The 27,254-nt window shown below is 43.0% G+C and overlaps 1 protein-coding gene across 1 annotated transcript; it reads left to right on the plus strand.

Annotated features, from left to right (window-relative positions):
* The first annotated feature begins 1,097 nt into the window (after window positions 1-1,097).
* Mrpl3 (mitochondrial ribosomal protein L3) lies at window positions 1,098-27,229 on the plus strand. Its single transcript, XM_029543678.1, has 10 exons — window positions 1,098-1,340; window positions 2,298-2,482; window positions 3,475-3,566; window positions 5,200-5,298; window positions 9,539-9,638; window positions 11,519-11,579; window positions 19,801-19,909; window positions 22,116-22,193; window positions 23,552-23,629; window positions 25,380-27,229. Exons 1-10 carry the CDS (start codon window positions 1,246-1,248, stop codon window positions 25,530-25,532), a joined length of 1,050 nt encoding a protein of 349 aa, XP_029399538.1. The 5' UTR covers window positions 1,098-1,245; the 3' UTR covers window positions 25,533-27,229.
* The last annotated feature ends 25 nt before the right edge of the window (window positions 27,230-27,254 follow it).

A 27,254-nucleotide genomic window follows, 5' to 3' on the forward strand; every position in this document is an offset into this window, starting at 1 on the left:
CAGAGTATTGTATACTATAGACATACCAAATATTGGTGATAGTGGGGTTTTTTTTCTTATTCTCATGCATAGTAGATATCAAGGCTCATGAAAGTGCCTATCTTAAGTATTTGTGAAGTCAGATAGCAAAGACAGTGTGATGCATTCTTTTCTCTAAGTCTCAAAATATTACCGGGAAGCTGTCAAGGTACCCACAACAGCGCTTAGTGGAAGAACAGGCAACGATTTTGAGCCCTCAAGTCCAAGCAATAACTCGATCCCTGCCTGAACTTTCTAAAGCAGGTTACCCAGGTCTTTATTTTATTTTATTTTATTTTAAAGAGGAAGCTGAAAGGCCAAATTGTTGTTTCTACTTTTCTAAAAACTACTCATGTGACTAAGCAGGGATTTTTGGAGTAGAGATATGAATGTCTAGCACATACAAGGCGGGACGGACCTGGGGCATATAAGATACAGTACTAATGTAGCTGTATCACGATCATTCTGAAACTTTATGGTAACAATCTTTCCTGCAGCAATTGCACCTGATCTCAACTCCATGAGCTGCCTCTCTAGACGATTCAGGTTTAAGGTCTTTGATGAGCTGAAGAATGGCCTGGGACTGTTTGTGCTCCAGCCCCGAAAGCTGCATGTCGTCCGGCTTTGTTTTTTGTTTTTGTTTTGTTTTGCTTTGACCTCATTCTATTGCTAGCATACATCCGTCCTATTTCAGTGTTAACTCTGTCCATCTGTTTTTGGTATGTACGTACATTTTAAGTACTTGCTCCCTTAATTATAATATAGAAATAACTAAAAGGCTGTTCTTAGGATTAACCAATATAAAACTGCCAAAGTGCTACTTAGCACAATGAGTCTCCCCACAGTGGATATTATTGGAAGTGACTTCTCTTTCTTTAGTTTCCAAAGAAAGTTTCATCTTTCCTTGTCTCGTTCTTCTCAAGTTTAAAGCCCCAAATGTCCTTTGCCACCGCTAGAGTCAACCGTCTAATCCATTGCCAAATAGAGCCATTTGGGGACGGAACCATAGTTACAGGAATGGAGTCTTTACCCGGACCGCTTTGAGAAACGGACCGGAAGTGGCCCGGCTGTGCTTTTCCTCCGCGGAGGGCATTGGCGGACACATGGCGTGACTGCTGTCCCGGGGCTACTAGGAACTCCTGGGGTTTGAGTCGGGGACTTTCTGAAAGCTCCGCGGCGGCGGCGCTTCGGGAGGTGTCGCGAGCCGAGCCCTGCCCAGCCACTTCCATGCCGGGTTGGAGGCTGCTGGCGCAGGCTGGCGCCCGGGTGCTGGGCTGTGGCGCCGGAGGCCTGGGTGCTGGCCCCGGCTTAGGGAGGAGTAGGTGGGTAAGGGCAAGAAGGGGTGGCGGGGGGCGCCGGCCACAGGACTGTGTCCTTGAACCGGGACTTGGCGCAGAGGGTTAGAAGTGACAGGGACCATGTGTTCAAGGGGGCAGCATAGAAGATGGAAGCATCTTTCAATCTAAAGCCTTGAAGGCGTAGTGGGTTTTTTTGTTTGTTTGTTTTAATGTTCAGGGAATTAGGCGTTAGCTGCGACCATTATCAGCAGTAAGAATGTCTTCCAACCAGCGAGTGCTGGACTAGACGTTGTGTTTGTATTGTGTCCTATTAGGCCTTGTGTCCGGAGAGCAGATCTCTGTCGTGACAGTTTTTCAGATAAAAGATAAAACGGAAACTAAAGGGAAATAGGTTGTCCAAAGTCACTCAGCTAATAAGTAGAAAATCACCTGCGATTCTAAGCTGGAACTTCCTGACTAGCAATCAAAGTAGACTGCACAGAGGTTTGTTTAGGTTCTGACCCACCCCCACCGTGTGCAAAAGTTAAACACACTTCCTTCCTTGCCTCAAGCCCACTAAGCTCCTTCTTAGTGCATTTGCTGAACAGGGGTCGTGTTTTGTGGTTTTTAGTTTAGTTTTTAAAACTGCTTATTTAGTAGTTTCCTGACATTGGCGGTGCCACTGCAGGCAGAAGGTACACGTAAGAGAAAATTCAGTTGCCACTCCATTAGAAAACTATCAAATACAGATTCACGTGGGTTAGTAGCTTCTCATGTCTTGATTATTAGTTAGGTAGGGTTGTTTATTGTGGATGAAAGAAGAAATTTAGCCTTCAGGGTAACCATTCTTGGTTAAAGCAGAAGCCCACGTGTTATTATAAGAAGTGTTAGAGAAAATCGACAACCCATACCATTCCCCAAGGCTGGGAGGGCATTATCTAACTGTTGCCTCCCCTACATTAAATGGAAATAACGATTTGTTTGTTTGTTTGTTTTTTCCAGAAAGAACATCTTGTTCTTTGTTAGAAATCTCCACAGCAAGAGTAGCACCTGGTGGGATGAGCATCTTTCTGAAGAAAACCTCTCGTTTGTTAAGCAACTGGTCTCCGACGAAAATAAAACCCAGCTGACAAGTAAACTGAATCCCTTGAAAGATGAGCCGTGGCCTTTACATCCCTGGGAACCAGGTGATGTGTAGCCATTTGAGATGTGACCCCTTAGTTACAGTATGGCTGGATGCGGGAAAAGGCTGACTGCTTTATACATATGACATCTTGAATTTTCATTTGTTTCATTCTGCTTTGGTCTGCCAGCTAATTTGTTTCCAAATAAGTAAAAGACCCCAGGAAGGTGTTTTGTAGGTGCAAGGAGAAGCATTCTGCATAGATTGTCTTTAGATACAAAGAATATAAGATGAAAGGTAGAAACCAGGAAGAACAGGCTGGAAAGCCCAGTGTAAACTGTCCTGGGTTAATACAGCTACTTTCAGTTGGGATGCTTGTGTGCTATCTGGGCAAGCATAGGTCCAGAATCAGCATGTCCTGTGACATGTATGTAGTTTAATACACTAAACCCATTGGTGGCTAGACCAAGCAGGATGGGGCTTTTCCTATGAACATGTGTTCTCTGGAGTTATTGAGATACTCGCATAGTTTAGTGACAAAAGTTCAAGTCTAGCCTGGCTTGAGTTCCCAAGTTTCCAGCTTCTAACTCCTGAGTGTTGAGATATAGGCATATACACTCAGACCTGGCTTATACAGTAGATGCGATCAAACTAGGGTTCTTGTCCTTGCAAGGCAGGCACTCTGCCAACTGAGCTACATTGCCAGCCCCTAAAGTTCTTTATAGAGGACAGCTTAGTAGAAGAGAACTTGTGGCATGTATGTAGTATAATACCATTTAATACATTAGAATTGGAATAGATGTTTTCTCATTGATAATGCTGGACAGGAACCAAAACTACAAAAGAATAATAATGGAATTATATATATATATATATATATATATATATATATATATATATATATATTAATACTATTATTATATGAATACTGTTATTTTAAAACTGAAATGTTAAGAATTATCTTACATTTGCTAATTTTACAAACATTTATTACCTGATATAGTTGAAGATAATTACATCTGCAAGTAGTCTTGAATGTATTATATTTGTTGGCAGGTTCTTTCAGAGTTGGCCTCATCGCCCTGAAGCTAGGCATGATGCCTTTATGGACCAAGGATGGTCAAAAGCATGCAGTCACATTACTGCAGGTAAGAAAACAAACACATGCCGGGCGTGGTGGCACACGCCTTTAATCCCAGCACTTGGGAGGCAGAAGCAGGTGGATTTCTGAGTTCAAGGCCAGCCTGGTCTACAGAGTGAGTTCCAGGACAGCCAGGGCTACACAGAGAAACCCTGTCTCGAAAACAAACAAACAAACAAAAAACAAACAAACAAAAAAGAAAACAACAACAACAAAAAGAAAACAAACACATAAGGGATATGTGTGTGCCAAGATCTGTGCACATAACCTGCATTGGTTGAAATGTGTATCCCAGACAGAAAACAGTGTGGTAAAGAAGAACATAACAGATAATAGTAAAGAACTTTGTTCCTGACAGTTCCAGGAAAGTTGATTGTAGCCTAAACCAGTTTTCTCATAATGGGATCAGAATACCTGGAGTAATGCCTAGGCAGGGTAGGGTGGCATAGATCCTCACAGATCATCCACTTAATTCATTCTTAGAAAGTATCTCAAGTCCATCATGTTCACAGTAGTTCATTCAGGCCCTGACTGTGGTTGTGATCCTCTTACTGACAGTCAGAGAGGACTCTGCTTCCTCTGGGGAAACCACATTTTATTCACCAAGAGAAGTCATTCTGAGATGGTTAAGGACTCAGGCTCTGAGGATAAATCCTGGCTCTGCCACTTGCTATGTTCCTGAGTGCTTGCTCTAGCCTCTTCTCTATAAGAGGAAAAGTTAGGCCTCACTGCACACGGTTACTGTGAGGACCACAAGAGATGACGAATGTCAGCTCCTTGTGACAGTGCACAGTGTCTCAAAACTGTCAACTGCTTTCACTGTAGGGAAAGCACAGATGAAGTTAGACCATTACTCTAGATCATCTGGACAGCTCAGTGTCCTGGGTCTAATCTCAGAGGTGTGACGATGGTTAAAATATAGGCTGTGCACGCTTAGAGTGCTAACAAGGTACAGAGCCTTCATGAACTATTATGGTCTGAGTGTGGATCAGTAATGGCAGACGGGTACAACCGCACAGGAAGCAATTTATTACTGTGTGTCAAGTTTCAACCTATGAACCCTGTAGTCATTGTCTCGCTGAGTTTTCTGGGAAGTCCCAGAAGGTGTATGCCATGGTTCTTCTTCAGCACTGTCTCAGGCACTATCATGTTTAATACCCTAGAACTGGAATTCCTAAAAGTTTATCAGTGTGGAGAACAAGTATACACTTATACAGTCTGTAGGCAGTGAATGGAGTTACACATAGCAGAAAAGTGAGCTTCGCAAATGCAGTGTTGAGTGAAAGGCAGCTCTCCTTACTTAGCCAGAGGTTGAAAGTCTGGACTGGGACCTGGGTTCACTGTACTGTATTTCCAGGGGATGTTCACACTGATTGGGGTCACAGTTTGAGAAGTGAAGATTAGGGAGAGGCAGGCACAGTCTTGGGATTATAACTCTTCTTTAAAAGTAGTTATTTTTGCTGTATACTTAGGGTTTTGTGTGTGTGTTATATTTGACAGTTTCACGGTTTATGTATTCTAAGATTGCAGCTGGTGTTAGAAGGATAATGAGTTAGTGACTCTGGAAATCCTAACTGTCCTAGGCACTCACTATGGCTGGTGGATCATGTTACAAGCTCAGGTTTTGTGTTTGTTTTCAGGTACAAGACTGTCATGTGTTAAAATACACTCCCAAGGAAGACCATAATGGAAAAACCGCAGCCCTGACAGTGGGCGGGAAAACTGTGTCACGCCTCTATGTAAGTCTATATTTTCATTCCTAAAATACGACATGCTATTAGATTCAGCTCTACATGCGTTCATGTTTGCAGAATGTTCTGTAGTCACAAACTGGCACTTACCCTGATAACTGTCTGGGGAGAAGCAGGCTAGCAGAGATTTTGGGTTGGCCAGACTTCACTGAGCTGTAGTGAAGAGAAGGTTAATGCATTTACTGCCTTCCTGTTGGGCTTACTTATCACAAGGACTAAACAGACTTCCTCTAGTTGCCTAGACTGCCGTACATACTCAGTACATCGTGAGTTCATTTGTTTGATTTTGGTTTCATTTGATATAGGGCTTTCCTGCATAGAAAAACATAGGTATTACCCTTTTTTTTTCTTCTATGAAAAAAATTCAATTTTACAATTAAAACCAGAAGTTGATAAAAATTATTGTTATGTATTTTAGAAGGAAAATTCTGTGTTTGGGATACATATGAACCCACATCAGATTATTTTAACAGAGCATTGTTTCCTAAGTGCAGTGTTAACAGAATGCTGACTGTGTAGCTTGTTAGAAAAATGCCCCCAATAAATATCTTCAAGGGCGAATGAACACACCACTCATCTCCAAACAAATTTAGTTTTTTGTTGTCATTTATGAAATAAACATGGGCAAAAATCAAGGTGTAACCATACTGTCTGTCACAAGTAGCACATATTTCTTGCATGCTCTTGTGTGACTTTTCCTATGGAGACATGAATGAACTCACCTCAGATAGGGAACCCACAACAGAGCAGAGAAGCTGAGCAAAAATCCAGCTTGTGAACCTGTGAGATACTGGGATCACGTGGAACAGTATGTGTGAGGGTTGCACACGGGAGCATGGACAGCTCAGCCCGGGCTGGGTAACAGCTAAGAGTCAGCAAGCCTGGGACACTCTGCATGAGGTGTGGGCAGCTCTGCAGGCGGCTGGGCTAACCAGGGTGCTGTAGTTGTCTGCTATTTCCACTCGTGAGTCCTCATGAGTGCGGTTCTACTCTGAGGAATCTGGGAGGTTCATTTACTCCTGAGTCTCATGGAAGGATTGTGTCACTCAGAGGAGATTGGTCCATGGCATGGATGTGCTTGCCATGGTTAACTTATTGAGTGTTTACTACTTGCCAGGAGCGTGGTGTGAAGGCTTTTGCATTCATTAGCACATGCAATCATGTAATTACCTCAGCCTCTGGGACAGAGGAGTGATGTTCTGGGCAGGACTTGACTGACCACAGGAGAGACTCCATGACCTTACAAACGTGATGTTTCTGGATACTAACCCCCTGGGGACCCTCAAGCTGCTAAGAGGGATGAATGAAGTAGTTCATAAATCAGCATAAACGCTGCAGAACTGGAAACACCCAGTTTGGGGGAGAACCTGAGCAGTTCTCAGGAGACCAAAAAGGATAGTGGGTGTTAAAGGGACGCTTGTGGGAATCACTTCTTTGTCTTTATACAACTAATACCTTTTCCATTATCAATTTTGTAAATATATGACCTTATAGTCTTGACATCTATAAATTAGCCATCATTTGGGACAATTTATTCTACTCTAAAAGATGTATCAATAAGTGATTCTTCAAACATAGCAGAAAACAGGGCTGGAGAGATGGTCCAGTGGTTAAGAACACGAGTTGCTCTTACAGAAGACCTAGGTTCAGTTCCCAGCACTACAGGGCGGTTCACAGTCATCTGTAACTCCAGTCCCTGGACATCCTAATGCACTCTTCAGTCCTGTGCAAGCACTAGACATGTACATGGTGCACGCACATACATGCAGGCAAGACATACACATATAAAAATGAATTTACATTATTTTTAAAAACTAACTAGGAGATGATGACACAGTGTATAGGTGGAGAACTGATCCTGGGTTCCTCCATTCACTCCTCTTCAGCATCCTTCTTTTACTCGTAAAGATATGATTTAGAGATCTCTAAATTCTTTTCGAGTTCTGAAATTTATATCAGTTCTGAATCCTTTAGCTCTTAAAATGTGCTTGGGAGCACAATTTAATATAGCCCCTTTTAGGTAATGATGAAGATGTGTTATTGATCAAGCATGAACAGTATTTACAAAATAGCATAGTACTTATTAATAATTTTTTTCAGAAAGGTTAGTATTCTACTTTCACATTTGAGATTGCTGTTCCTCTCTCCTGCGTGTAACCTTACAGTGTTATCTGCGGTGAGTGTGCAGCACGGTGGGGATCTGGAGGGTCACGTGCTTTGTCTTACACTGTGGTAGATGCTAACCATTCAGCTACATAAACCTTAAGAGCTTTCCCTTCTCAAAGGTCTGTGAGAGAGAGAGAGAGAAGGGGGTTAGAGAGGATGTGTAGGGAGATAATCAAAATGTGTGCGATTGTCACAGTGAGACCCACTACTCAGTGTCATTAATGTGTACTAATAAGAAAAAGAAAAAGTTACTTTGCCAGTGTGGGAAGCACTCATCCTTTATAATTAAAGTGTTTTTGTTTAAAAAGAAAAGAAATTTTCCAAACTAAAAATGTACCAGCCACTTACATGTCTAGCCCTCAGGGGAACTGCAATTAGACTGACAATATAGAGGGTTTGTTTTTATCTTTTAGTTTGCTTTTTGTTTTTTTCAAGACCTATGAATATCAAATATTGAATAGTTGAGCATTCAAAATAAGTTGATTAAAAGTTTTATTCATAATAAGGCTAGAACTGTTTTTTAATCTATAAGGAATTTTCACCTCTAAAAAAGTAGGCTACTTGGTTTTTGCTATTTTTGTATCTTATAAATAAAAACTGACATGGCGCATAGTGTCTCTTTGTAAGAACACTAAATGGCCCTAAAAGTTGATTAAATCAATTCATCTTGGGAGCAGAGCATTAGGAAGGATAATTGCTGAGGAATTCTACAGAAGGAGACTCAGCTTCATGGACGGGGCTGACGGGGCTACCCACGTGTGACAGAGCTGTCAGCCTCTGAATTGCCTTTTTGAATCATTTCTTTGGAAGTTTGGAAAGGAAGGGGGCAGGGCTGAGCAGACTGCCGGAGCACCTCTGCTGTCAGCTTCTGCTGAGCATTGGCTTTGCCCATGGCTAAGACCTAGTTTTAGAAGATTGTGATTTTAGTTGAAACAGTTATTCAATTTTAGTGAAACTGAAAAGCAATTAAGACATATATGTTGTCTTAATTCTTTTTTATGGTGGAGTCTAGTGTTAATGTAGGCTGTGATATTCATTTTAGCTATTTTGTATCAAAACATAAGGGTTTCTTCTCAGAAGTTTCTTGGAATACTCAAAGTCTTATAACATAATATAATTATGTTTAACAAAATAACATTGTGCTTGATAAATCAACTGAGCTATATGAACGTTGAAAGCAAATTTGAAAACTTAAATCAAGTACATTTGAATTTGAAACACAAGAAAATAATTTCAAGGAGCCGATTTGTATGGAAAGCCTCTTTTCTCTTGCAGAAGTGAGTGTGAAGGAAGGTGAGAAAGGGTGTAGGAGTTTTCAGCAAGCAAGAAGGGGAAGGGCAAAGAGTGATAGAATCTGTCTTTTGGAGGGAAGACAGGGAACAATAGCTTCTTGAGAGGAAAGTGTTCACTGCACAGCCCCATTAGAGCAGCAGTGTTCACTGCACAGCCCCCTCAGAGCAGCAGTGTTCACTGCACAGCCCCCTCAGAGCAGCAGNAGAGCAGCAGTGTTCACTGCACAGCCCCCTCAGAGCAGCAATGTTCACTTCATTCAGGATACAGTCCACTGAGCTGCAGGTATAGATGATTTAGCAATAAAAAAGACTGTAATGTATATCACAATGGATGTAAATAAATGGTCTAAGGAATAAGAAAAATAGGCTGACAAAATGGTTTTTGGACAGTAAATCAGGAGGCCTGAGTTAGAGAGCAGCTCATCTGAAAATCGATTGGAAACACCCTGTGAAGAAGGAAACTAGTGTAGACAGAGGACCTGAGGCCTGTGTGGGTGTGTTTTCAAACCAGCAAGGGCAAGGGCGGCCATGCTGAAATTTGTGCATACGGTTGGATGTCAGCAGCAAGGTGATTTGCTCTTACATGGATTATTAGTTTAGGTATAATCTCATCTCCCTTAAGCAGTGGGAATTAGATGGTGTTGATTCATTAGGGAAAAAAGTATGCTTTGATTTTTTTATTTTTCTATGTGTTTGTAACTTGATTTGGGGCTCTGCATTCAGGCCATTTGTGCTGTTTCAGGCATTACATGTGCTGCTCTTCCCTCTAGAAACCTGACTCTATATTGGAATTTTACCGAGATCTTGGATTGCCACCAAAACAGATACATAAAATCTTTCATGTGACAGATAACGCTGTAATTAAGCCAGGTAATCTGAGGTCGGGAGAGGAGGGAGGTAAAAATACCAAATATGTGGTTTGTTTAATGTCATCCCTTTCAGTAAAGCTAAACAAAACACAAAGTCCCAAACACGTATTTTTAAATATAAAACCTATCTGATTTAATCACTAGGAACAAACAGTCTTTGTCTCTGGTAAGTGGGGAAGCTGTAGGATCCTCTTTGTTTTCCCTGAGAGGGAGGAACTCTAGTGCAAATGTGGGGAGTGACACATTTATAAAGAGCGTCGTCTCCAAGTATGCTCCAAAGTGTGTTCATGGTTGCAGGCTAGGACTCTGCTAGGAACAGTTACACTCCCTGAAGAGAGAAATGTAGCCTCAAAAAGAGCAGCAGACATAGCTCTGGGAGAGTTCTCTCCTGTGCATGGAACGTCAAGTTAAGGATTGGCATATGATTATACTGATTCCTGTGGTTAACAAAGTGTGACATTTTGATGTTTGGCCTTCAAGAGAGGTCCATGGTATTTGAACTTACGTTGCAGCAAAAAGATAGTGAAATTTTTTAAGTTTAGATTTCTAACTTGAAGGCAAAATAATTTTGAATTATAAAATTAGTATAAGTCTTGCATCATTTACTGGTCTGATTTATAACAGTATTCTACTTTAAATATAAAGGAATTGTTCTGAAATACTTTGTTCTGAAGAAAAGTTAAGTATCCACTTTAATATTAGCAGATTTAATTTGTCCAAGCCCTCTCTTCATGTTTAGGATCGTTATAAAAGTCAAGTCCATGTTTTTTGCTGTAGTTCTAACCATATTAAATTTCTGGGTCAGTGATGACCACATTGCAGTTTGAGTTGTTCAGCCTTGCAAAAATGAAGTCTCTGTATCCCTTAATTTTTCTTTTTCTTTCTTTTTTTTTAGTTAATATTTTTGATGGACAAATCATTTGTATTTATTTTATAGAATGTGATATTTTGGCATAAATAGAATGAAGTTCCTATTTAAATCCCCTTTCCTTTAAAAACCTAGATTAATCTTACCTTAAAGGAACTACTCTCTTAAACTCCACTGAACCCCACTCCTTATACTAATTAAACAAACTAGAACCTGCTTTCCATTTCTTTCTCAGCTACATTAGTCCCTCTTTTTTTTTTTTTTTTTTAAGGACTCTTAATTGGTGATATAGTGTTGACTCTTACCCAAGATAACAAATTTTTGAGGTGAGGTCAGGGTTGAGCCTTACAAGTGTTGAGTATCTATAAGGACAGGTTTTGTCTAACCCAAAGACCTAAGCCTGTGCTATGTGAGAGAGACTTTATCAGTATTGTGCCTGGAACAGAAATAACCTGACATGAGCAAGTGCCATAGGAATATATACACCATAATCCATACCCAGCAGAGGAGACTGAGTCAGGTTAGTACAGGCCTTGTCTGCTGGATGATGGAAGACAGCATCAAACCCTGCCCATCATCTTAGCTCTTGTTGTGTTCTTTCTTTTCCCCTTATGTAAGTGGACAATATATTTTAATTCAGCCTACCTATTCACTGAAACAACCAGGAATCATTAAACATTGCTTGCCAGCAAGGGGACGGTAACTGCCACAGACTCACTCATTTAGACCAGCTCCACCTCAGCTCCTGCAGGCGCTGGCCTACAGGAGTAGTCTGGAGGCTCACTGGAGCACCAGGAGCCTTGGATGGAGCCCCTTGTTCTTTGGCTTTCTCATCATTAAGTAGAACCTGTTTGCAGATGCTTCAGAGTTTGGGTGTCTCTGATGCTCCTAATTGCTGAAGATCTGTGAGCATTTGAAAGCACTGCTGGGAGCTATCTGAGCCAAGTATCTGTGGATGAAGTCCTTCTGTTGCTGACAGATAACATAGATTTCTTGTGTTCTTTTTCATACAGGGACCCCTCTTTATGCAGCTCACTTTCGCCCTGGACAGTATGTGGATGTCACAGCCAAAACGTAGGTCCTCAGTGGTTCTCCTTTGCTTTGCTTTTCTCCATGGAAAAGGACAGTGGGTGAAAGTACAGTCCCCAGCGTCAGTTCATACAGACTGCTCTCGTAAGCCTGTCTATAAAGTCACTGACGACTGGTTCCATATAAAGAGTGTACATTAGATGAACTGAGATGTATGCCTCCAGAATGGGGCGCAGAGGAAGGTCACGTGACTTGAGTGCTTTCCCAGTCAGGTCTGCTGTAAGACCAGGACTTGATCGTGAAACACAGCTAGGCAGGGTGGTGGGCGGCCCCAGTGACTACTGGAGTTTTGTTCAAGGTTCTTTCTAGTCACCGGGAGTTGTAAGATTTTATACTATTTGTAAAAGAGCTTGTTGTGTTTAAGTGTCTCTTAGTGTAACTGTCAAACATGTTTGCAGTTGTTTGATCTGAATCTAAAGGAGATCCCACACCTCAGGTCTCCTTAGGAGCATGATGCTGGACTCAGTGTGAGGTCGCGAGTCTCTGCAGGGAAGGGAAACCCTCGCACATTCCAGGGTCTAATGTAGAGATGATCATTTAACTGCCATGACAGAATGCTGACCGTGGTTCATTTAGTCTGGACTGGAATTCTGGGGACTTTAACCACTTCCGCCCCGAGGTGTAGCAGTGTCTCTATGACTCCACGGGCTCTTCGGATCTTAGAGAAGTTACTGCTCCATAATGTGGAGTACCTAAGTCCTTGTAGATGTGTGTTGTACTGGCTAGTTTTGTGTCAAGTTGACACAGCTGGAGTTATCACAGAGAAAGGAGCTTTAGTTGGGGAAATGCCTCCATGAGATCCAGCTGTAGATCAATTAGTGATAAAGGGGGAGAGGCCCCTTGTGGGTGGGACCATCTCTGGGCTGGTAGTCTTGGATTCTATAAGAGAGCAGGCTGAGCAAGCCAGGGGAGGNAAGCCAGTAAAGAACATCCTTCCATGGCCTCTGCATCAGCTCCTGCTCCCTGACCTGCTTGAGTACCAATCCTGACTTCTTTCAGTGATGAACAGCAATGTGGAAATGTAAGCTGAATAAACCCTTTCCTCCCCAACTTGCTTCTTGGACATGATGTTTGTGCAGGAATAGAAACCCTGACTAAGACACTTGCAAACTGGATTTTGCTGGCTGATAGAACTCACACAACTTAGAACAGCCAGAATTAAAGCCCCGGTTGCTATGTGTTGTTCTCAGAGCATGGATCCTGACTTCAGTCTTCTGGGTTGGTTTTCTCAGTCACATGACAATGCCTACAAAGATAGCAGCACCAAGAGCCTTCAGCAAATAAAGGTGTCTCTGGACTCTGGGAAAGGGGAGTTTGTTTGCATTTATTTTGTGATGGTGACCAAACAGCAGTTTTCGTCCCAAGAACCTGATGGGTGTGACCTTAGGTTCCTTACAAAGAAGCTGAGGGCAGTTGGGATTCTGCACCATGACCAGCTCCTGTCAGACACAGGCCACTGCCAAAGCTGCTAGCTGCCTTCCTCTTCGTCCAGCGCTGTCGAAGTGAAGTGGGGTAGACTGGTGGTCAGGAGAGTCTTTAGGAGATGCTCAACCTGTCCCTTTAGTTCTCCCCGGTAAAATCTCTGTTGTCGCTTAGAGACTGTTCTTCAGCTTTCCTGAGCTTTGTTAGCAAGTGAAGACTCTGGGTTACAGACCAGATTATTTTACTTTTAAATTTATGAATTATTACCAGTCCTAAGATGCCATGCATTAATCCTGTGAATTTATATACAGTGCTGTGTGAATTCCATTCCATACCTTGCAGAACATACAGGCTGCTCTGAGAAGGCAGGCAGTCAGATGCCTTGGTCAGCAGATGGCTTGTGGCCAGGCTAGTGACTGGCTTAGTGTAGAGCTTAGTTTTTCCAAGCCTGTGCTCAGAGGATGCTTTGAGCTCATATGCTACTGTTGATCTGTGGAGTGTCTTTGGCATTCCCCCTTCTGGTAATTCCAGTCTTCTTGGATAGAGACTAAAGGTGAGGGTGGGGTTTGTTTCATTTTGTTTTTGTAAGGTTCTATTTCTAGAAAACAATGATTTGAAGTTATGTGGCAGTCTCCAGGATCAATAGCAAATGATGACTAGGGGAACGGGTTCCTTAGGATTAAAGCAGTGATGGTCAGCCCAGAAGAAAGCAGACCATACTGAGGAGGTCCTTGCCGCTGCACGGGTGCAGGACGGCATTCAGTTAACTTAGGTATAAGATGTGGGTTGCCCTGTGGAAGCTCCCTGTATGCTGGTCTGTGTCTTTGTGTAGACTGACTTCCTGGACACCGGCTTGAATTGGCTTTCACGTAATTTTGTGTTGAGTATTTGCAGGGACCATGCAACTTGTGTTAGCATGTTACTGCTGTCCCCCTAGGGTTTAAATGCATGTAGGCTGATTGCTGCGTACATGGGCCTCGGTTTGAACTCCTGAGTGCAGTGTTGGCTCCTTAGCTGTTCGGCTTTTTCCTACGATGACTTCTTGGGCTGTGGCGTGTCTGGACAGCCCACATGTATTTGCTTGTTTTTCATTTTCCCTTTAAGTTCTTTAGTGTATGTCCCTCGATGCTTCTCATTTGGAAGGCACTTCCTGTTTTGAATTTAAGCTCTTTGGAGCCTATGAGAGAATCGTTTCCCCCAGTAACTATGAATAAAGATACCACCTTTTGGGTATAGAATCTGTGTCCCTTCATTTTCTTTCTCCCATGACTGATGTGGGGACAGACTTCTCTATTTTGTCCTCCTTTAAAAATCCAATCCTTTCCATCCAAAAACTGCCCCACCCATCCCATAATCAGCCACCAAACGCAGACACTATTGCATACACCAGCAAGATTTTGCTGAAAGGACCCTGATATAGCTGTCTCTTGTGAGGCTATGCCAGTGCCTGGCAAACATAGAAGTGGATGCTCACAGTCAGCTATCAGATGGAACACAGGGCCCCCAATGGAGGAGCTAGAGAAAGTACCCCAGGAGCTGAAGGGGTCTGTAGGTGGAACAACAATATGAACTAACCAGTACCACCAGAGCTCGTGTCTCTAGCTGCATATGTAGCAGAAGATGGCCTAGTCAGCCATCACTGGGAAGAGAGGCCCCTTGGTCTTGCAAACTTTATATGCCCCAGTACAGGGGAAGGCCAGGGCCAAGAAGGGGGAGTGGGTGGGTAGGAGAACGGGGGGGGGGGGGGATATAGGGAACTTTGAGGATAGCATTTAAAATGTAAATGAAGTAAATACCTAATAAAAATTGCAAAAAATATCCAATCCTTTAAAAATTCCATTTACTCTATTTGAAGCAGTAAATTAGTGAAACTAGGAGAGGTTAGATTATAAAGAGATAATATTTCAAAGATAATACTTAAAGTGGATGGTTGTTTCTAAATGAAGGCTAATTTGAGAGGAAGTGTTTTAGAGTTGGATCTTGGTTTATTGTTTAAACATATTTTAGTGGCTATGATTGCTTTTCTAAATTAAATCTACCAAGCAACCAAACCCAAGGTCAACAAGCCTGGGGATTACGAAGTACCGGTAACCTAGGGTCACAGCTGAAAGTCATTGCTCAGACAGCTCTGTGACCGAGGCAAGCTCCTTAGCTCTTCTTCCTTCCTCTAGCAGAAGGGCTTCCAGCACTTGGCCGGAGGCTGGCACTGAGGACTATTGTCTGCTCTTACCATGTTCTCAGCTGCCTGCTGTTTAGAGTTTGAAAGGAAAGTCTTGCCCTCAGGAAGACATACCGTGAAAGAGGAGTAGAAGGCATGACCTCATTAAGACTTCTAATACATCGAACATCTTTTGACTCAGTAGCTCTAAGACAGACATAGTCAACATGCAAATGAAAGTTGCTGCTAAATTTTTAAATTAGTTTATTTTAATGGTTTATTGTTTTGGTGTTTTGCCTGCATGTATGTCTGTGAGGGTAGCAAATCATTTGGAGCTGGATTACAAGCAGGCATGAGCTACCATGAGGGTGCTGGGAATTGAACCCAGGTTTTTTGGAAGAGCAGCTGGTGCTCTTACCATCGAGCTATCTCTCCAGCCCCAAAAGATGACTTCTGGGTTTCTCTGTGTAGTCCTGGCTCTCCTGGAACTTACTCTGTTAACAAGGCTGGCCTTGAGCTCACAAATTCATCTATTTCTGTCTCCCAAATGCTGGGATTAAAGGACTAAAGGCATGCACCACCACTGCCCAGCCTGAATGCGCATTTCTATGCCCCAGTAAAACTACTCACAAAAGCAGGTGCTCGGAGCATGCTAACATGCCACTCTGACTTAAGCAGTACTTAGAAGAGAAGCAGGAGCAGGTGCTCAGAGTGCCTGTACATGAAGCATTAGTGAGGAAGGGTGTCTCAAAGATTAAGGAAATGACAAAGTGAACGTTGGTGGCAGAGAGGTAGGGAGACTCCAGAGAGGGACAGAGGAAAGCCATGTGAAAGGAGGGCATGGGCCTCTGAACATTGGCTGCATATTGATACTAAGGAGTCATTCACTTTTTAAAGACTATGGTAACTATATTGTGGTTTATAGTTTAAAAGTGACCTTAGCTTTCTGTACTGCGATATTCATAGTGGAGATGGCTTTTTGGCACCCTATTGGAGCTGCAGAGCAAGAGAAACAAGATGAGGCAGGGCAGGCCTGGAGTTGGTGGCCAGTGGTGGATGCTCCGGCTTCCTTACAGCCTGTTCTTCAGTATGTGCAATGATTTTGTAATAAAAATTATTTTACTAAAATCCGTTCACATTTTTTGGATTAGATTAATCTCAGAAAAGTTCCCAGAGACTAATTGAAGAAGAAAATAGATTGTAAAGGTTTATGGTTAGTTTGATGAGAAAAGAGAAGGAAGAAAAAGATAGATGTCATTGAAGCCAGTGGAAAGGACAGGACCCGGGGGCGGGATTGTAGAGGTGTCCTAAGAGGACTGGGCAGAGACCGTTCTGAGCAGCTTTATCGTCTCTCCTCACCTCAGACATGTTTGTCCTTGCCATACAGTGTAAAGAAATATCTGATGATTTGTTTTAAAACTATGTATGTTGTCAATATTTGGGCTTTCATCATGATATGACAAGGAGATGAAAATCTAGTGACCTCTAGAGACTAATGGAATGGGTTGGGAAATAGTAAATTATGCGTTGCCTTCCAGAAGGGTTTATAGTTACTAATGCAAGCCTTTAGGGCAGTGGCTCTCCACCTCCCTAATGCTGGGATCCTTTAATATAGCTCCTCATGTTGTGGGGACACTCACCATAAAATTATTTTCTCTCTGCTTCATGACTGTAATTTTGCTACTGGTATGAATCATAATGTAAATATTTGATGTGCAGGATATCTGATATGTGATCCCTATGGAAGGTTTGTGTGACACCCCCCCCCCCCAGGGGTCAGGACTCACAAGGTGAAAACCACTGCTCTAAACCTTTCTTTCCCTTTTCCTTTTTCCCCACAGCATGGCAGTGGCAGTGATGGGTGTTAGGCTCACTTCTTTAAGCTGGGCCACGGACATTAAGAGAGAAGGCAGAGAGAAGGCATGATCTCTGCCCTGTATGCAGCCCATAGAACATGGGCCAAGGAACAGCGGCAGAGGCCTTCTAAGTTAGCGAGACCTTTCAACAGTCTAAGCATCAAATGAATTCATTTTTGCTGTCCTCGTTTTCAGATAAGCCTTACTGATGTTGGAATGTCTAAAGTTGCATTCTCCCTGGCTTGAATATTCACTTGATTTCTTTCTGCAGCCATTGGTTAAGCTATACTGGGTAGCTAGGAAGAGTGGGGCACACCTGCAAAGCCAGTCCTGTGGGAGGCAGGAGGATTGCATGAGTTCTAAGCCAGCCTGTGAGACAGTACGCTGTAGGCCAGCCAGGGCAGCCGCCTGTCTCAGACAAACAAGCAGGCAAGCAAAGCCCCACAGTGAAGGGGATGAAGGGGGATGAACTAGACGTCTGCGTTGGTGTAGTTTTCTGTGACTTTCTTATGCTTCTATGACTTACGCTTCTAAGCACTAAGCTAAGCGAAGATTAGTTCACCCCTCGAGGGCTCCTGGTTCACTTTTGTTCTCCAGTTGGCTAGCAGCTGGGAGAAGTGAGACACTGGCTACCTGTGCCTCCCCGTGAGCAGCAGGTGCACCCTGCCTCCACATCCTGAATTAAGCCCATAATTGTGGTGTCTCTTGTGTTTTCGCCTTTTGTTTAGAGGTTATTTACTGAAGAGGTTCCCGATGTACACAGTGGGGCTCATGAAGGGTTCCAGACCCAGACTGAAAAACAATCTGCAATTAGCTGACACATAATTAGCACGTTCAGGGTACCGCTTTCATCTTGTAATCATTTACTCTGAAATGAGCTCAATTATCTTCTGTAATTTACCTGCTTGCGGTTTTTCTGGTGCATGCACTCACGCTGACTTTTTAAGGCAGATAATCAGTTTGAGAACTCAGAAGGCAGTAGTGAACTTCTACAGAAGGCAGCCAGTGTGCGAAGGTGGTACTTTTAAAGCATGTTGCTTCAAGATGGCACTGCTGGTCCCTCCCTTCTGCTCTTAGGTACTACTTGCTAAATGATGAAAGACTTCCAAATTACTCTTCACTTATTTCTCTTCATTTTTAAATTGCTAAGCTTTTTACATTACTTTGCAAGTATGCCCTAAAATTCATTGTTAAGCGTAAATATTAATAATTTCTGAAGCATAGTTTCAGTATTTGATTCTTATAGCTTCCTTTTGGTGTTCAGCTCTCTGTAGGATTATGCAATAATTTTTCCATTGAATATATGTTCCTATTGTGATAGGAATTTTTTTTTTCTTAGTTATTGAGGAATGAGAAAGTATATGCTGACAGAAAGAGGTGCATGCTACAGTTAACTCACTAACAAGTCAGTGTGTGGTTTAGAGTACACGCCTGAGGGGTTCTTTATATAACTTAGAGTTGTTTTTATGTTAAGTCCTTGATTTATCTAAAACTGTTATTCAAGGGCTTTTGTCAGTCCATCCTGTCTGATAATTCTTTCTTAATAAGCACATAGCAAGGTTCTGGGAGGAACAGTGTGGTTTTCATGCTGTGCTATAATTGATGGACATTGCGCGTCTAATCATAACTACATAACATTACATTAAATTATGTTGCTATTGTCTAGTGAAAAGTGAAGAAAATCTGCACCTTAAGCACACATAGATGATGTCTGTAGTAGATCTACAAGTACCCTGGTCTTGCACAGGACCATTTGGAGGGATGCACTTGACATTCCAGATAGCCTTTAGTAATGTTTAAACTTGGTGGTGTTAGCTTGTTTTTCTAGCTACCAGACTCTGTAATAAAGTATATTCATCTAAAAAATAATATTTAAGTTGTTAAGAAACTGTCTTTTTCTACTTTTGATTTTTCACTAGCTTCCTGTTCAACACAGGTCAGGATCCATCTGGTGCCATCTAAAGCTATGTGCCCAGCATCTAGAGGTTTATTTATTCAGTGTTCTGATCTGTGCACTGGCTGTTGCTTTCTGACTCGTTGCCCTCACACGGTTGCAACCTCAGTGTCCATGGTTAGAAGTTGAGCACACTTGCCTGACTGCATCTGGCTGAGGGTCTCTCCCAGGCCACAGTCATACTGAATCCTGACCAGAGAAGAGTCGCCTCCAAGCTTGCTAGCAGAGTTGTGGCAGCAGCAGGGCTGTTGGCTGGGACCAACCTTGTTACTTTGTGCTCTTTAGGAATGCTCATATACTGAAAACTGCTGCTTGTAGGGCTTAGGAAGCAAGAAAAGAGAGTACCAGAGGAGGGTCTCTTATAAGCATCTTATTTCATCTCTTAGCATATCGTATTCATTGAACCCAGTCAGTCCCAGGCTCCTGGGTGGGAAGAGGGTTGAGCACAGCCTAAGCACTGGGGAGGGGTCTCTAGGGCCCGTCCTAATGGCTGCTGGCCACGTTTGTTATGAGACTGAAGCTTCCAGAGCTTTGCTGTCATCACGATATTATGAGGGTGAACTTCATAGGTAAATTCCCCAAACCTAGCTTGCTGTTGTCTTACAGTCTTGACATAACATTTTATACAGAGCTAGGTTCCAGCGGGAGGTACAAACCAAGACACATAAAGAAACGTTCATTTGCAGTTTGGCTGGTATGGCCTTTTCTGGTTATTTAGATAAGAAGTCTTGTTAGAACTCCAAAGTGCTGTCAAAAAGTAGAGTCAGAAATATTTTATACTCCATTCATTATGTAAATTCTAACTTTTCTCCCCAGTATTGGTAAAGGTTTTCAGGGCGTCATGAAAAGATGGGGATTTAAAGGCCAACCTGCTTCTCATGGTCAAACAAAGACCCACAGGAGACCTGGTGCCATCTCAACTGGGGTGAGTATAAATAGTGGAGCTCACTGAAGAAGGTGGGAGTTGGGCTGGGGCTCGTTCTATAGCCCAGGGTAGCCCAGATCTTGCAGGACTCTGCTTGCCTTAGCCTTGGGGGACCTGGTAGCTGTCAGTCTTCTGTGGGCCTGGCCTCACCCATTTTTCTAGTGCATGAGTACCTGCCTTCCCTGGTGTCCCATCTAAATTATTACAGCAACTGAAGGTGGCTGCCACCTCACACACTAGTTTTGCTCTAAAGGAAACACTTGCTTCAGATCATCAAGGATAGCGTATAGTAAAGGGGACAGTCATCGAGATAGCAGGAATGAACAGGACTGCAGTGAGAAAGCCTCTGGTGGCTGGTGAGGTCACACACTGTTCTTCTCTCAATAAAACACATCACAACTTCCCTCAGGTACTAAGTCCTCACCTACCAGATTGTGTTCCAAGTTGCTGAATTTTTGTCACAGTCTCCTGAGAGCTGAAGAGAGGTCTGCTCACAAGGGTGCCAGGAAATAGGGTCAAAATCCATGATGGGTGCCTGGAAGCATGCAGTCCTGATGAAGGGGGCAGCAGGACCTTGGGAAAACTGCAGGTGTTTCCTTCCACGCCACAGAGCTGCTTCTGGATTTGCCCTAAGTGTGATCTCCCCAGGACAAGGCACGAGGTGCTCCTGCCTTGTTACTTGTAATAGCAAACATGGATGCCCACAGAGGTTTGGGTAGGTTAAACTGATATCTCTATTTAAAAAAACATTTTCTTAGAAGAAAAATGGGTGAGACCTCTAGGAAACATGGTGACTTGCAGCAGACTCGGGGTGTGGGTGTGGTCCATCCTTGCTGGTAGAAGGGAGGGAAGATGCAGTGAGACTGCCTACCTCCAGGTGATGGTGAGCAGGCTCGAATGGAAGATGCTCTGTCTATACTGTAGTGTTTACTCCTGGAGCCTTGCTAATGGTTTACAATTTCAAAATAAAAACATTTTGTTCATGTTTGAGGGGAGTAACTGCAACATGAAATATAATTAGGAAATGAGCTTGAGTATTTCAGCTGAATCGAAGCCACACTGAAGAGGGGAAGAGTAACTGAGTCAGGTATTTTAACATAGCTGCCTGGTTATATCCGTGAGTGTAAATGTAAACATGTACTCTTTGGGCTGGAGCAGTTGAGGGATTGCCGAGCAGCAATGAGGCCGGAGTTCAGAATACAGCACCCAAGGAATAATGCAGGTGTCCAGCAAGTGCCCGTGGCTCCAGCCCCAAGGAATGTTACACCACATGTGTACAGGCACGACACAATACACAAGTAAGGAAAATCATACACAGCAAACACATACAAGTGTTATGTTTAGATTTGCTTTTTGCACTGGTGGCAACAATTCATAAATAATTTTCTGTGAATTGTAGGATTGAGCAGAAAAAAATATGTATATTGGTGATGGAAGCCAAGAACCATGTTCCTCCATTAGAGAAGGATGTTATGATGTAGAAGGGTGGGTTAGAGTGAGCCTCGAATCCTATGTCGTCTGTCTGTCCGTCCGTTTTTTCACTTTGCCTGCTGCAGTGACCTACAGAAGTGCTCCAGTACAGTGGGTATGCCTAGAGTGCAGGGTGTGGTCTAAGCATCCCACCCCACAGACAGGAAGCCCTTCAGTGTTGGCATATTTAAAACTCCAGCACTGGAAGGACACAGTGATCCCAAAATGCCCTATACGGGAAAACCAGGAAGTGCTTAGACATGGCAGACATGGGAAGGAGACACAGAAGCCTGCTTAAGGAGCTTCCATTTAGCAGATCTGAGACAGTTGTGGCTTACAGCTGAAAAGTCATGGAGTACAGAAGCCGAGGCAAGAGAATCAAGAGTTCAAGGCCAGCCTGAGCTATATAGCCTTCTCTCAGGAACAAGCAATAACAACTTATGCCCCAAAGAGAACAAAACGGAATGTCCTTTCCGCCAGCTGGCTAATCCCTGTAGACAGAGTGATGGTATCCTGCTGTCTGGTGACTGTCACAGATGATGAGTTCCACCAGCATTGTCAGTGGGTACAGATCAAATGGTGGACGCTTGAGAGAAGCTGGACTTACATCCACTTTCAAGTCAGATTGCAGATTAGCTATCAAGAGAGAGTGCTAGCAGTAGAGGCGACCACTGTGCTTTATACGTCCTTGGAATCAGAGTTACTGTAAATGTGAACTTTGTCTTTTGTTATTCAGGATATTGCCAGAGTCTGGCCTGGAACTAAAATGCCGGGGCGAATGGGAAACCAAAGCAGGACTGTGTACGGACTGAAAGTAAGTCTGTAAAGTGCTAATGTAAGTTTACATGCAAAGGCCAGAGTGTGCACTGTGTGTGTGTGTGTGTGTGTGTGTGTGTGTGTGTGTGTGTGTGTGTGTGTTTGTCCTGAACAAGGGTGCTTTTTAACTGTTAAAAGTATAGGGTGTGGGATTAAGTTGTAGATGTGGAATTAGAGTCATTCAAAAGAATGAAATGAGTTGACTGTACTGGGCTTCTATATGCTTATACTTTCACTAAAACAACAAACGTGTTTATATGTATATAGTTCAAAGCATAGAAAGAACAAAATAAGCTACCATAGCAACAACACCCGGAAATGGTCACTGATGGTGTGTGGTTTTTCCATTTTTATTCATACATTTTATGTATAGATTCTGTATATATTTTTTTATATCAGGGTTCTGGCAGGGGGGCACACTCTGGCTGAGTGGGTGAATGTGTGACTGAGTGGACAGTCTGATGGATCCATGAAAGGATAGTTCTAGGGTTCCCTTCTGGTTGTTATATGGATGCTGAGAAACCCACTGTGGGCTGCCTCTAGGCTAGGGCCCTGACTCACTCCAAAGCATCAGCCAGGAAGCCCAGTGATGGCAGTTCTCAGGCTGGAGCAGAAGTCGGAAGACTGAAGCCCAAGCACAGATGGGCACTGGGTCCAAGGTGCAGCGAGACTGGAGCTGAGGTGGCTGGGACAGATTTCCAGGACAGACTCTCAGCAGCTTTCCTTTACTCTGGGGCCCTGATAGAATGGGTGTCACTGACTGAGTAAAAGTCTGCACCAAGACTCCCTCACAGGCATACCAGCTCAGTCTCCTCAACCTGGTCAGTCAACCCTGAAGTCAATTAACAGATAAATTGACGTCTGTTTCCCACCATTTCTATTTTACCTCAGTAAGGTCCATCTGCTTGTCACGCTGTTCTGTGTGGCATTTATTTTCTTACTGTTTTTATTTTATTTTATTTCATTTTTGACTATTACTTTCTAGTTGTGTGTTTGTTTTGCTCCTTGTTAAGATGTTTTTAAAGGCAGTCTGCTTAGCCTGCTTAATTTAGATAGATTCAGTGAGTTAGGGATTCCCAGTGGCTAGTGTAGAAAAGTAATAGTAACCACACTAGAGCTACTGCAGCTCTTTCTCAGTCAGACGACTCCATGGAGCTGAGGGAGTGGTCAACTGCCACACTCAGGAGGTGAGGCGAAGGAATGCCCTTCCTTACAAGTCACTAACTCAGAGCTGAAAGCTTCCAGCCTCTGCTTGGCCTTCCGTGCTGGTGTGGTTGACTGGAGAGTGTTTCCGTCTCACTGTCCCCTCGTTCCTGGTGCCTTCGTCTCTCGTAAGTGGTTCGCTTCTTGTTGCAGGTGTGGAGAGTGAACACCAAGCACAACATAATCTATGTCAATGGCTCCGTGCCTGGACATAAAAACTGCTTAGTAAAGGTACGTACGGCTGTCTGCTAAATGCATGTACAGTTCTCCTCCTTGTCGTTCTGGGACTTTTCCATCAATTCTCGCCACTCGCTCTGTTCTGTAGCTCTAAAGAAGTGTCTTGTGCTGCCACATGCTCCCTACCCGGCTTTCTTTGTAGTAGCATCTTAGTAAAAACAAAAGACGCTCTGGAAATAATGAGCTGCCCACTGGAGCCATGAGTCCACAGTCTATGGGGCAGAAGGCCTCAGGGAGGGGAACCATTGCCCAGTGTCCTTCCTCTCTTTCCAGAAATTTGGGAAACGAACAAGAAGTGCTGAAGTGGAGGCCAGGGTCTCACTCACCTGCAGCTCAGTCACACCTGCCTCCCCAAACACCTGCTGTCCTTGTCAGAACTAAAGAGGAAGGGAAAAGGGAAATAAAACTAACATGTAGACCAGATAGACTGAGGTAAAGCCTGGGTGCTTCTGAGGATCTGCTGTGTGAGTGGGCTCATAGCTAAGGTGAGCCTGTTGCTGATGCTCCAGCAGAAACAAATAGAGATCACAGTTTAAACTGTATACTGCATTAGATATGTTCATTTATACTGGAAACAGCATCAGTAGCTTTGATACCAGAACCCTCAGGTACGGTGGATACATAAAAGTGTAAGCACAATGAGAAGGCACTGCTTGCATCCTTTGTGACAGTTTTTTTATCAAATTAGCACACAGTTTTCTTATAGGGTGTTTTCCTAATTAAAGCTGAGCCTAAGGTTGGGTATTGGAAAAAACTGAATGTAATGGTTCCCTTCTGGGCAGCGTCCTGCTCACTTCCCAAATCAATTGTAATGAGGGGCAATAAAAATAGAACTCTTTTTATATACTTAGTTGTTCCTAACAGCTGCTGACTAATTTTGACTAAATTATTTATTTCTCATTGTTAAAATGAATCTGCTGTATTTTATTGTGTATATAAGTATATTTTTCTCTCTGAATGTCTACAGAAGCTTTGAGGATCCCAATAATATTATCCAAAACTAAAGTACAGCGTCTTGGATCTTGTCAGCACTTCTGCTAAGGGACATCTGCTGTGAGTCCAGACATAATCTGAAAGTGTTCAGGCCATAAAATGTTCTCAGAGCTTCTGTAAACACTTGTGGGTTTCTTTCTCTTGTTTTTGCTGAATGTCATTCTGTCTTTAACTTCTCAGTTAGACTGTTCCTTGCCAAATATAAGCACTTTCTTTAATAAAAGCGATATTTCCCTTTTTTGTGTTGATAGACTTAAAACTAACAGAAATAGAGTAAATTCCATGTTTTTAAGCTTCAACCTCCAAAATTGTATTCTAAGTATAGAAAACAAAGTGACAAACCGGGCAGACAGTAAAAGCGGATGGGACAGTTGTTCCGTGGTCATTGTGGTTACTTTGTATACAATTTATACCTTTATATTTGAAAAATAAATATGCATGTAAGAGATATTTGAGATGTAATTTTAAAATATCCATCCTATTGGACAGTTAAATACATACTTACAAGTCACAGTAAAGCACACAGTGGTCATCAGTGGCTTTATTCTCAGGGGCTAGCTGATTCAATTGAGGAAAAACAATCAAAATTCCTAGAATACAAAGATATACAGCAGGAGAGCCCGTTCTCGCCTCTGTGTGGAGTGGCTGCATTCATGTTCAGACGTGTAAGCAGAGACTCTTTGTCAGTGGTCCCTTTACAGACCAACATTACTAGCACATAGGAGTGAGAGTTTTTTCCTTATTCTCTCAGATCAAAGACTCTACGCTGCCAGCATACAAGGATTTCTGTAAGAGCCTGCCGTTCCCCACCTACTTTCCCGATGGAGACGAAGAAGAACTTCCAGAAGATTTGTACGACGAGAGCGTGTGGCAGCCCAGTGGACCCTCCGTCACCTTTGCCTGATGCCTTGGTGCGGCAGGACTCCGTGCTTCGTGCACTTGGATGAACCAGATCTGTAGTGGAACCAGGAATGGGAATCTATTCCCTGTGCTTAGTCATGAGAGCATGCTCTTGTTTTCACCAAAGGACACAGATGAGTCACTTAGCCCTCACTTCAGTCTGGTTAGCACGGTTACTGCATTAAACCAACAGTCACATAGACTGGGTTGTTAAAATTACCAATTTGTGAAGAACAAGATGCCTGTCATTGTAGGTTTCATTCTTTAGACATGTTTCTTGTTTTGCTTTTGTTTTTATAAACTTTTATTAAAGATTTATCTCTCTTAATGTCTGGTTGTGAAGCAGAACCTGGAGGAACTACATTGCTGCCTGTTGGATAAAAGAAACCATTTCTTTAAAAAAATATAACATTCTTTTAGAGTTTAGAAACTTGATGGGAGGAGGAGTTTTTTTTTTTAATCTAAATTACAGAAACCTGCTTGTTAAAATGAGGACTGGGTGGATACAGAGCCCCAGCACAGCCTGGCTGTGGAGCAGCCACTGCTGGGCTCTGCTGCTGACCACGGGGAGCACATGGGCATTCACTTCTCAGAACTTGGCTCCTGACTTGAGTGTGAGCCTGACATGCCATTTCAGTTTTGTCTTGAAATCAGGGGTCATATTTGTAGCCAAACTGCATTCCAATTAGCCATTCTTACCAACACTGGTGCTGGTACTGAGCCTTAAGTAACTGTGTAAGCCTCAGGAAGGGCAGCTGGTAGCCAGCATGGCACACACCCTGTCCCAGCCCTAGAGAAGCTGAGGAAGGTAGTGGATTTGAATTCAAGGCCAGCTGGAGCTATACAACCAGACTGTCTAATAATAAAACAAAGGGGGAACCAACTGGTCAAGGGTACTAGCTTAGATAGACTAAGTACGAGACATAAAAGTAGGTCACTGTACTGTGAGGCGTCTTCAGGGGCTCCATACTCATTTGTCATCATGGCTACCTGTTCTCTGTAGATGAAGTCTCCCTCATGAGACCTGACTAGTCATAGATTAGTTGCTTCTGCTTTGGAGAATTTCCATTCATTTTCCATCTGCTGTAATGACAGTGGTCACTCAGTGGGGGCTGCCCCAGACAGCTGGCACATGCCATTCACATTCTATCTCCACAGCTGCCTAGGATTCCCTGAAGGGCGAAGACTCATGTCCTTGCTGTCTTAGCTGAGTCCTAGCCTTCTTCTTCCCCTTTTCTGCTTCTAAATATAGTAAAAGTTCATGCCACATGTTTCTCGTTCTTTGTAGATTAATGAGATGGTTAGTTCAAGTTAGATGGGCCACTTTAATCATAATGAATCCATACCACCATAAAAGGTAAGAAAATGAACTCACCTGGCCACAGTACCCTGGTGTGGGACGGCTGTGATTGCTCATCTTGGCATCTGAAGAAGAGAATGAAATTGACAGTTGTAATCTTGATTTCTCTAGCTAAAGCAGACTTCATGTGGTCCTGAGGTATGTTTCAGCATTTAGACGGTTTGTTGTTTTAAGGAGAAAGAGGATCCATCGGTTCTGCTAAGACTATAACACATCCATCAGTTCTGCAGTGGCAGTAACTTTGCTTTGTCTGCAAAAGAGTTAACTAAATACTGAATCATAATCGTAGAAATGTGTAGTGGCTGTGTCAGAGATGAATAGTAATAAATGGCTTTTGCAAGTGTCCAACATAAATTGCCTTATCAA

Source organism: Mus pahari, chromosome 10, assembly GCF_900095145.1.
Source record: "Mus pahari chromosome 10, PAHARI_EIJ_v1.1, whole genome shotgun sequence".
NCBI lineage: Eukaryota > Metazoa > Chordata > Mammalia > Rodentia > Muridae > Mus > Mus pahari.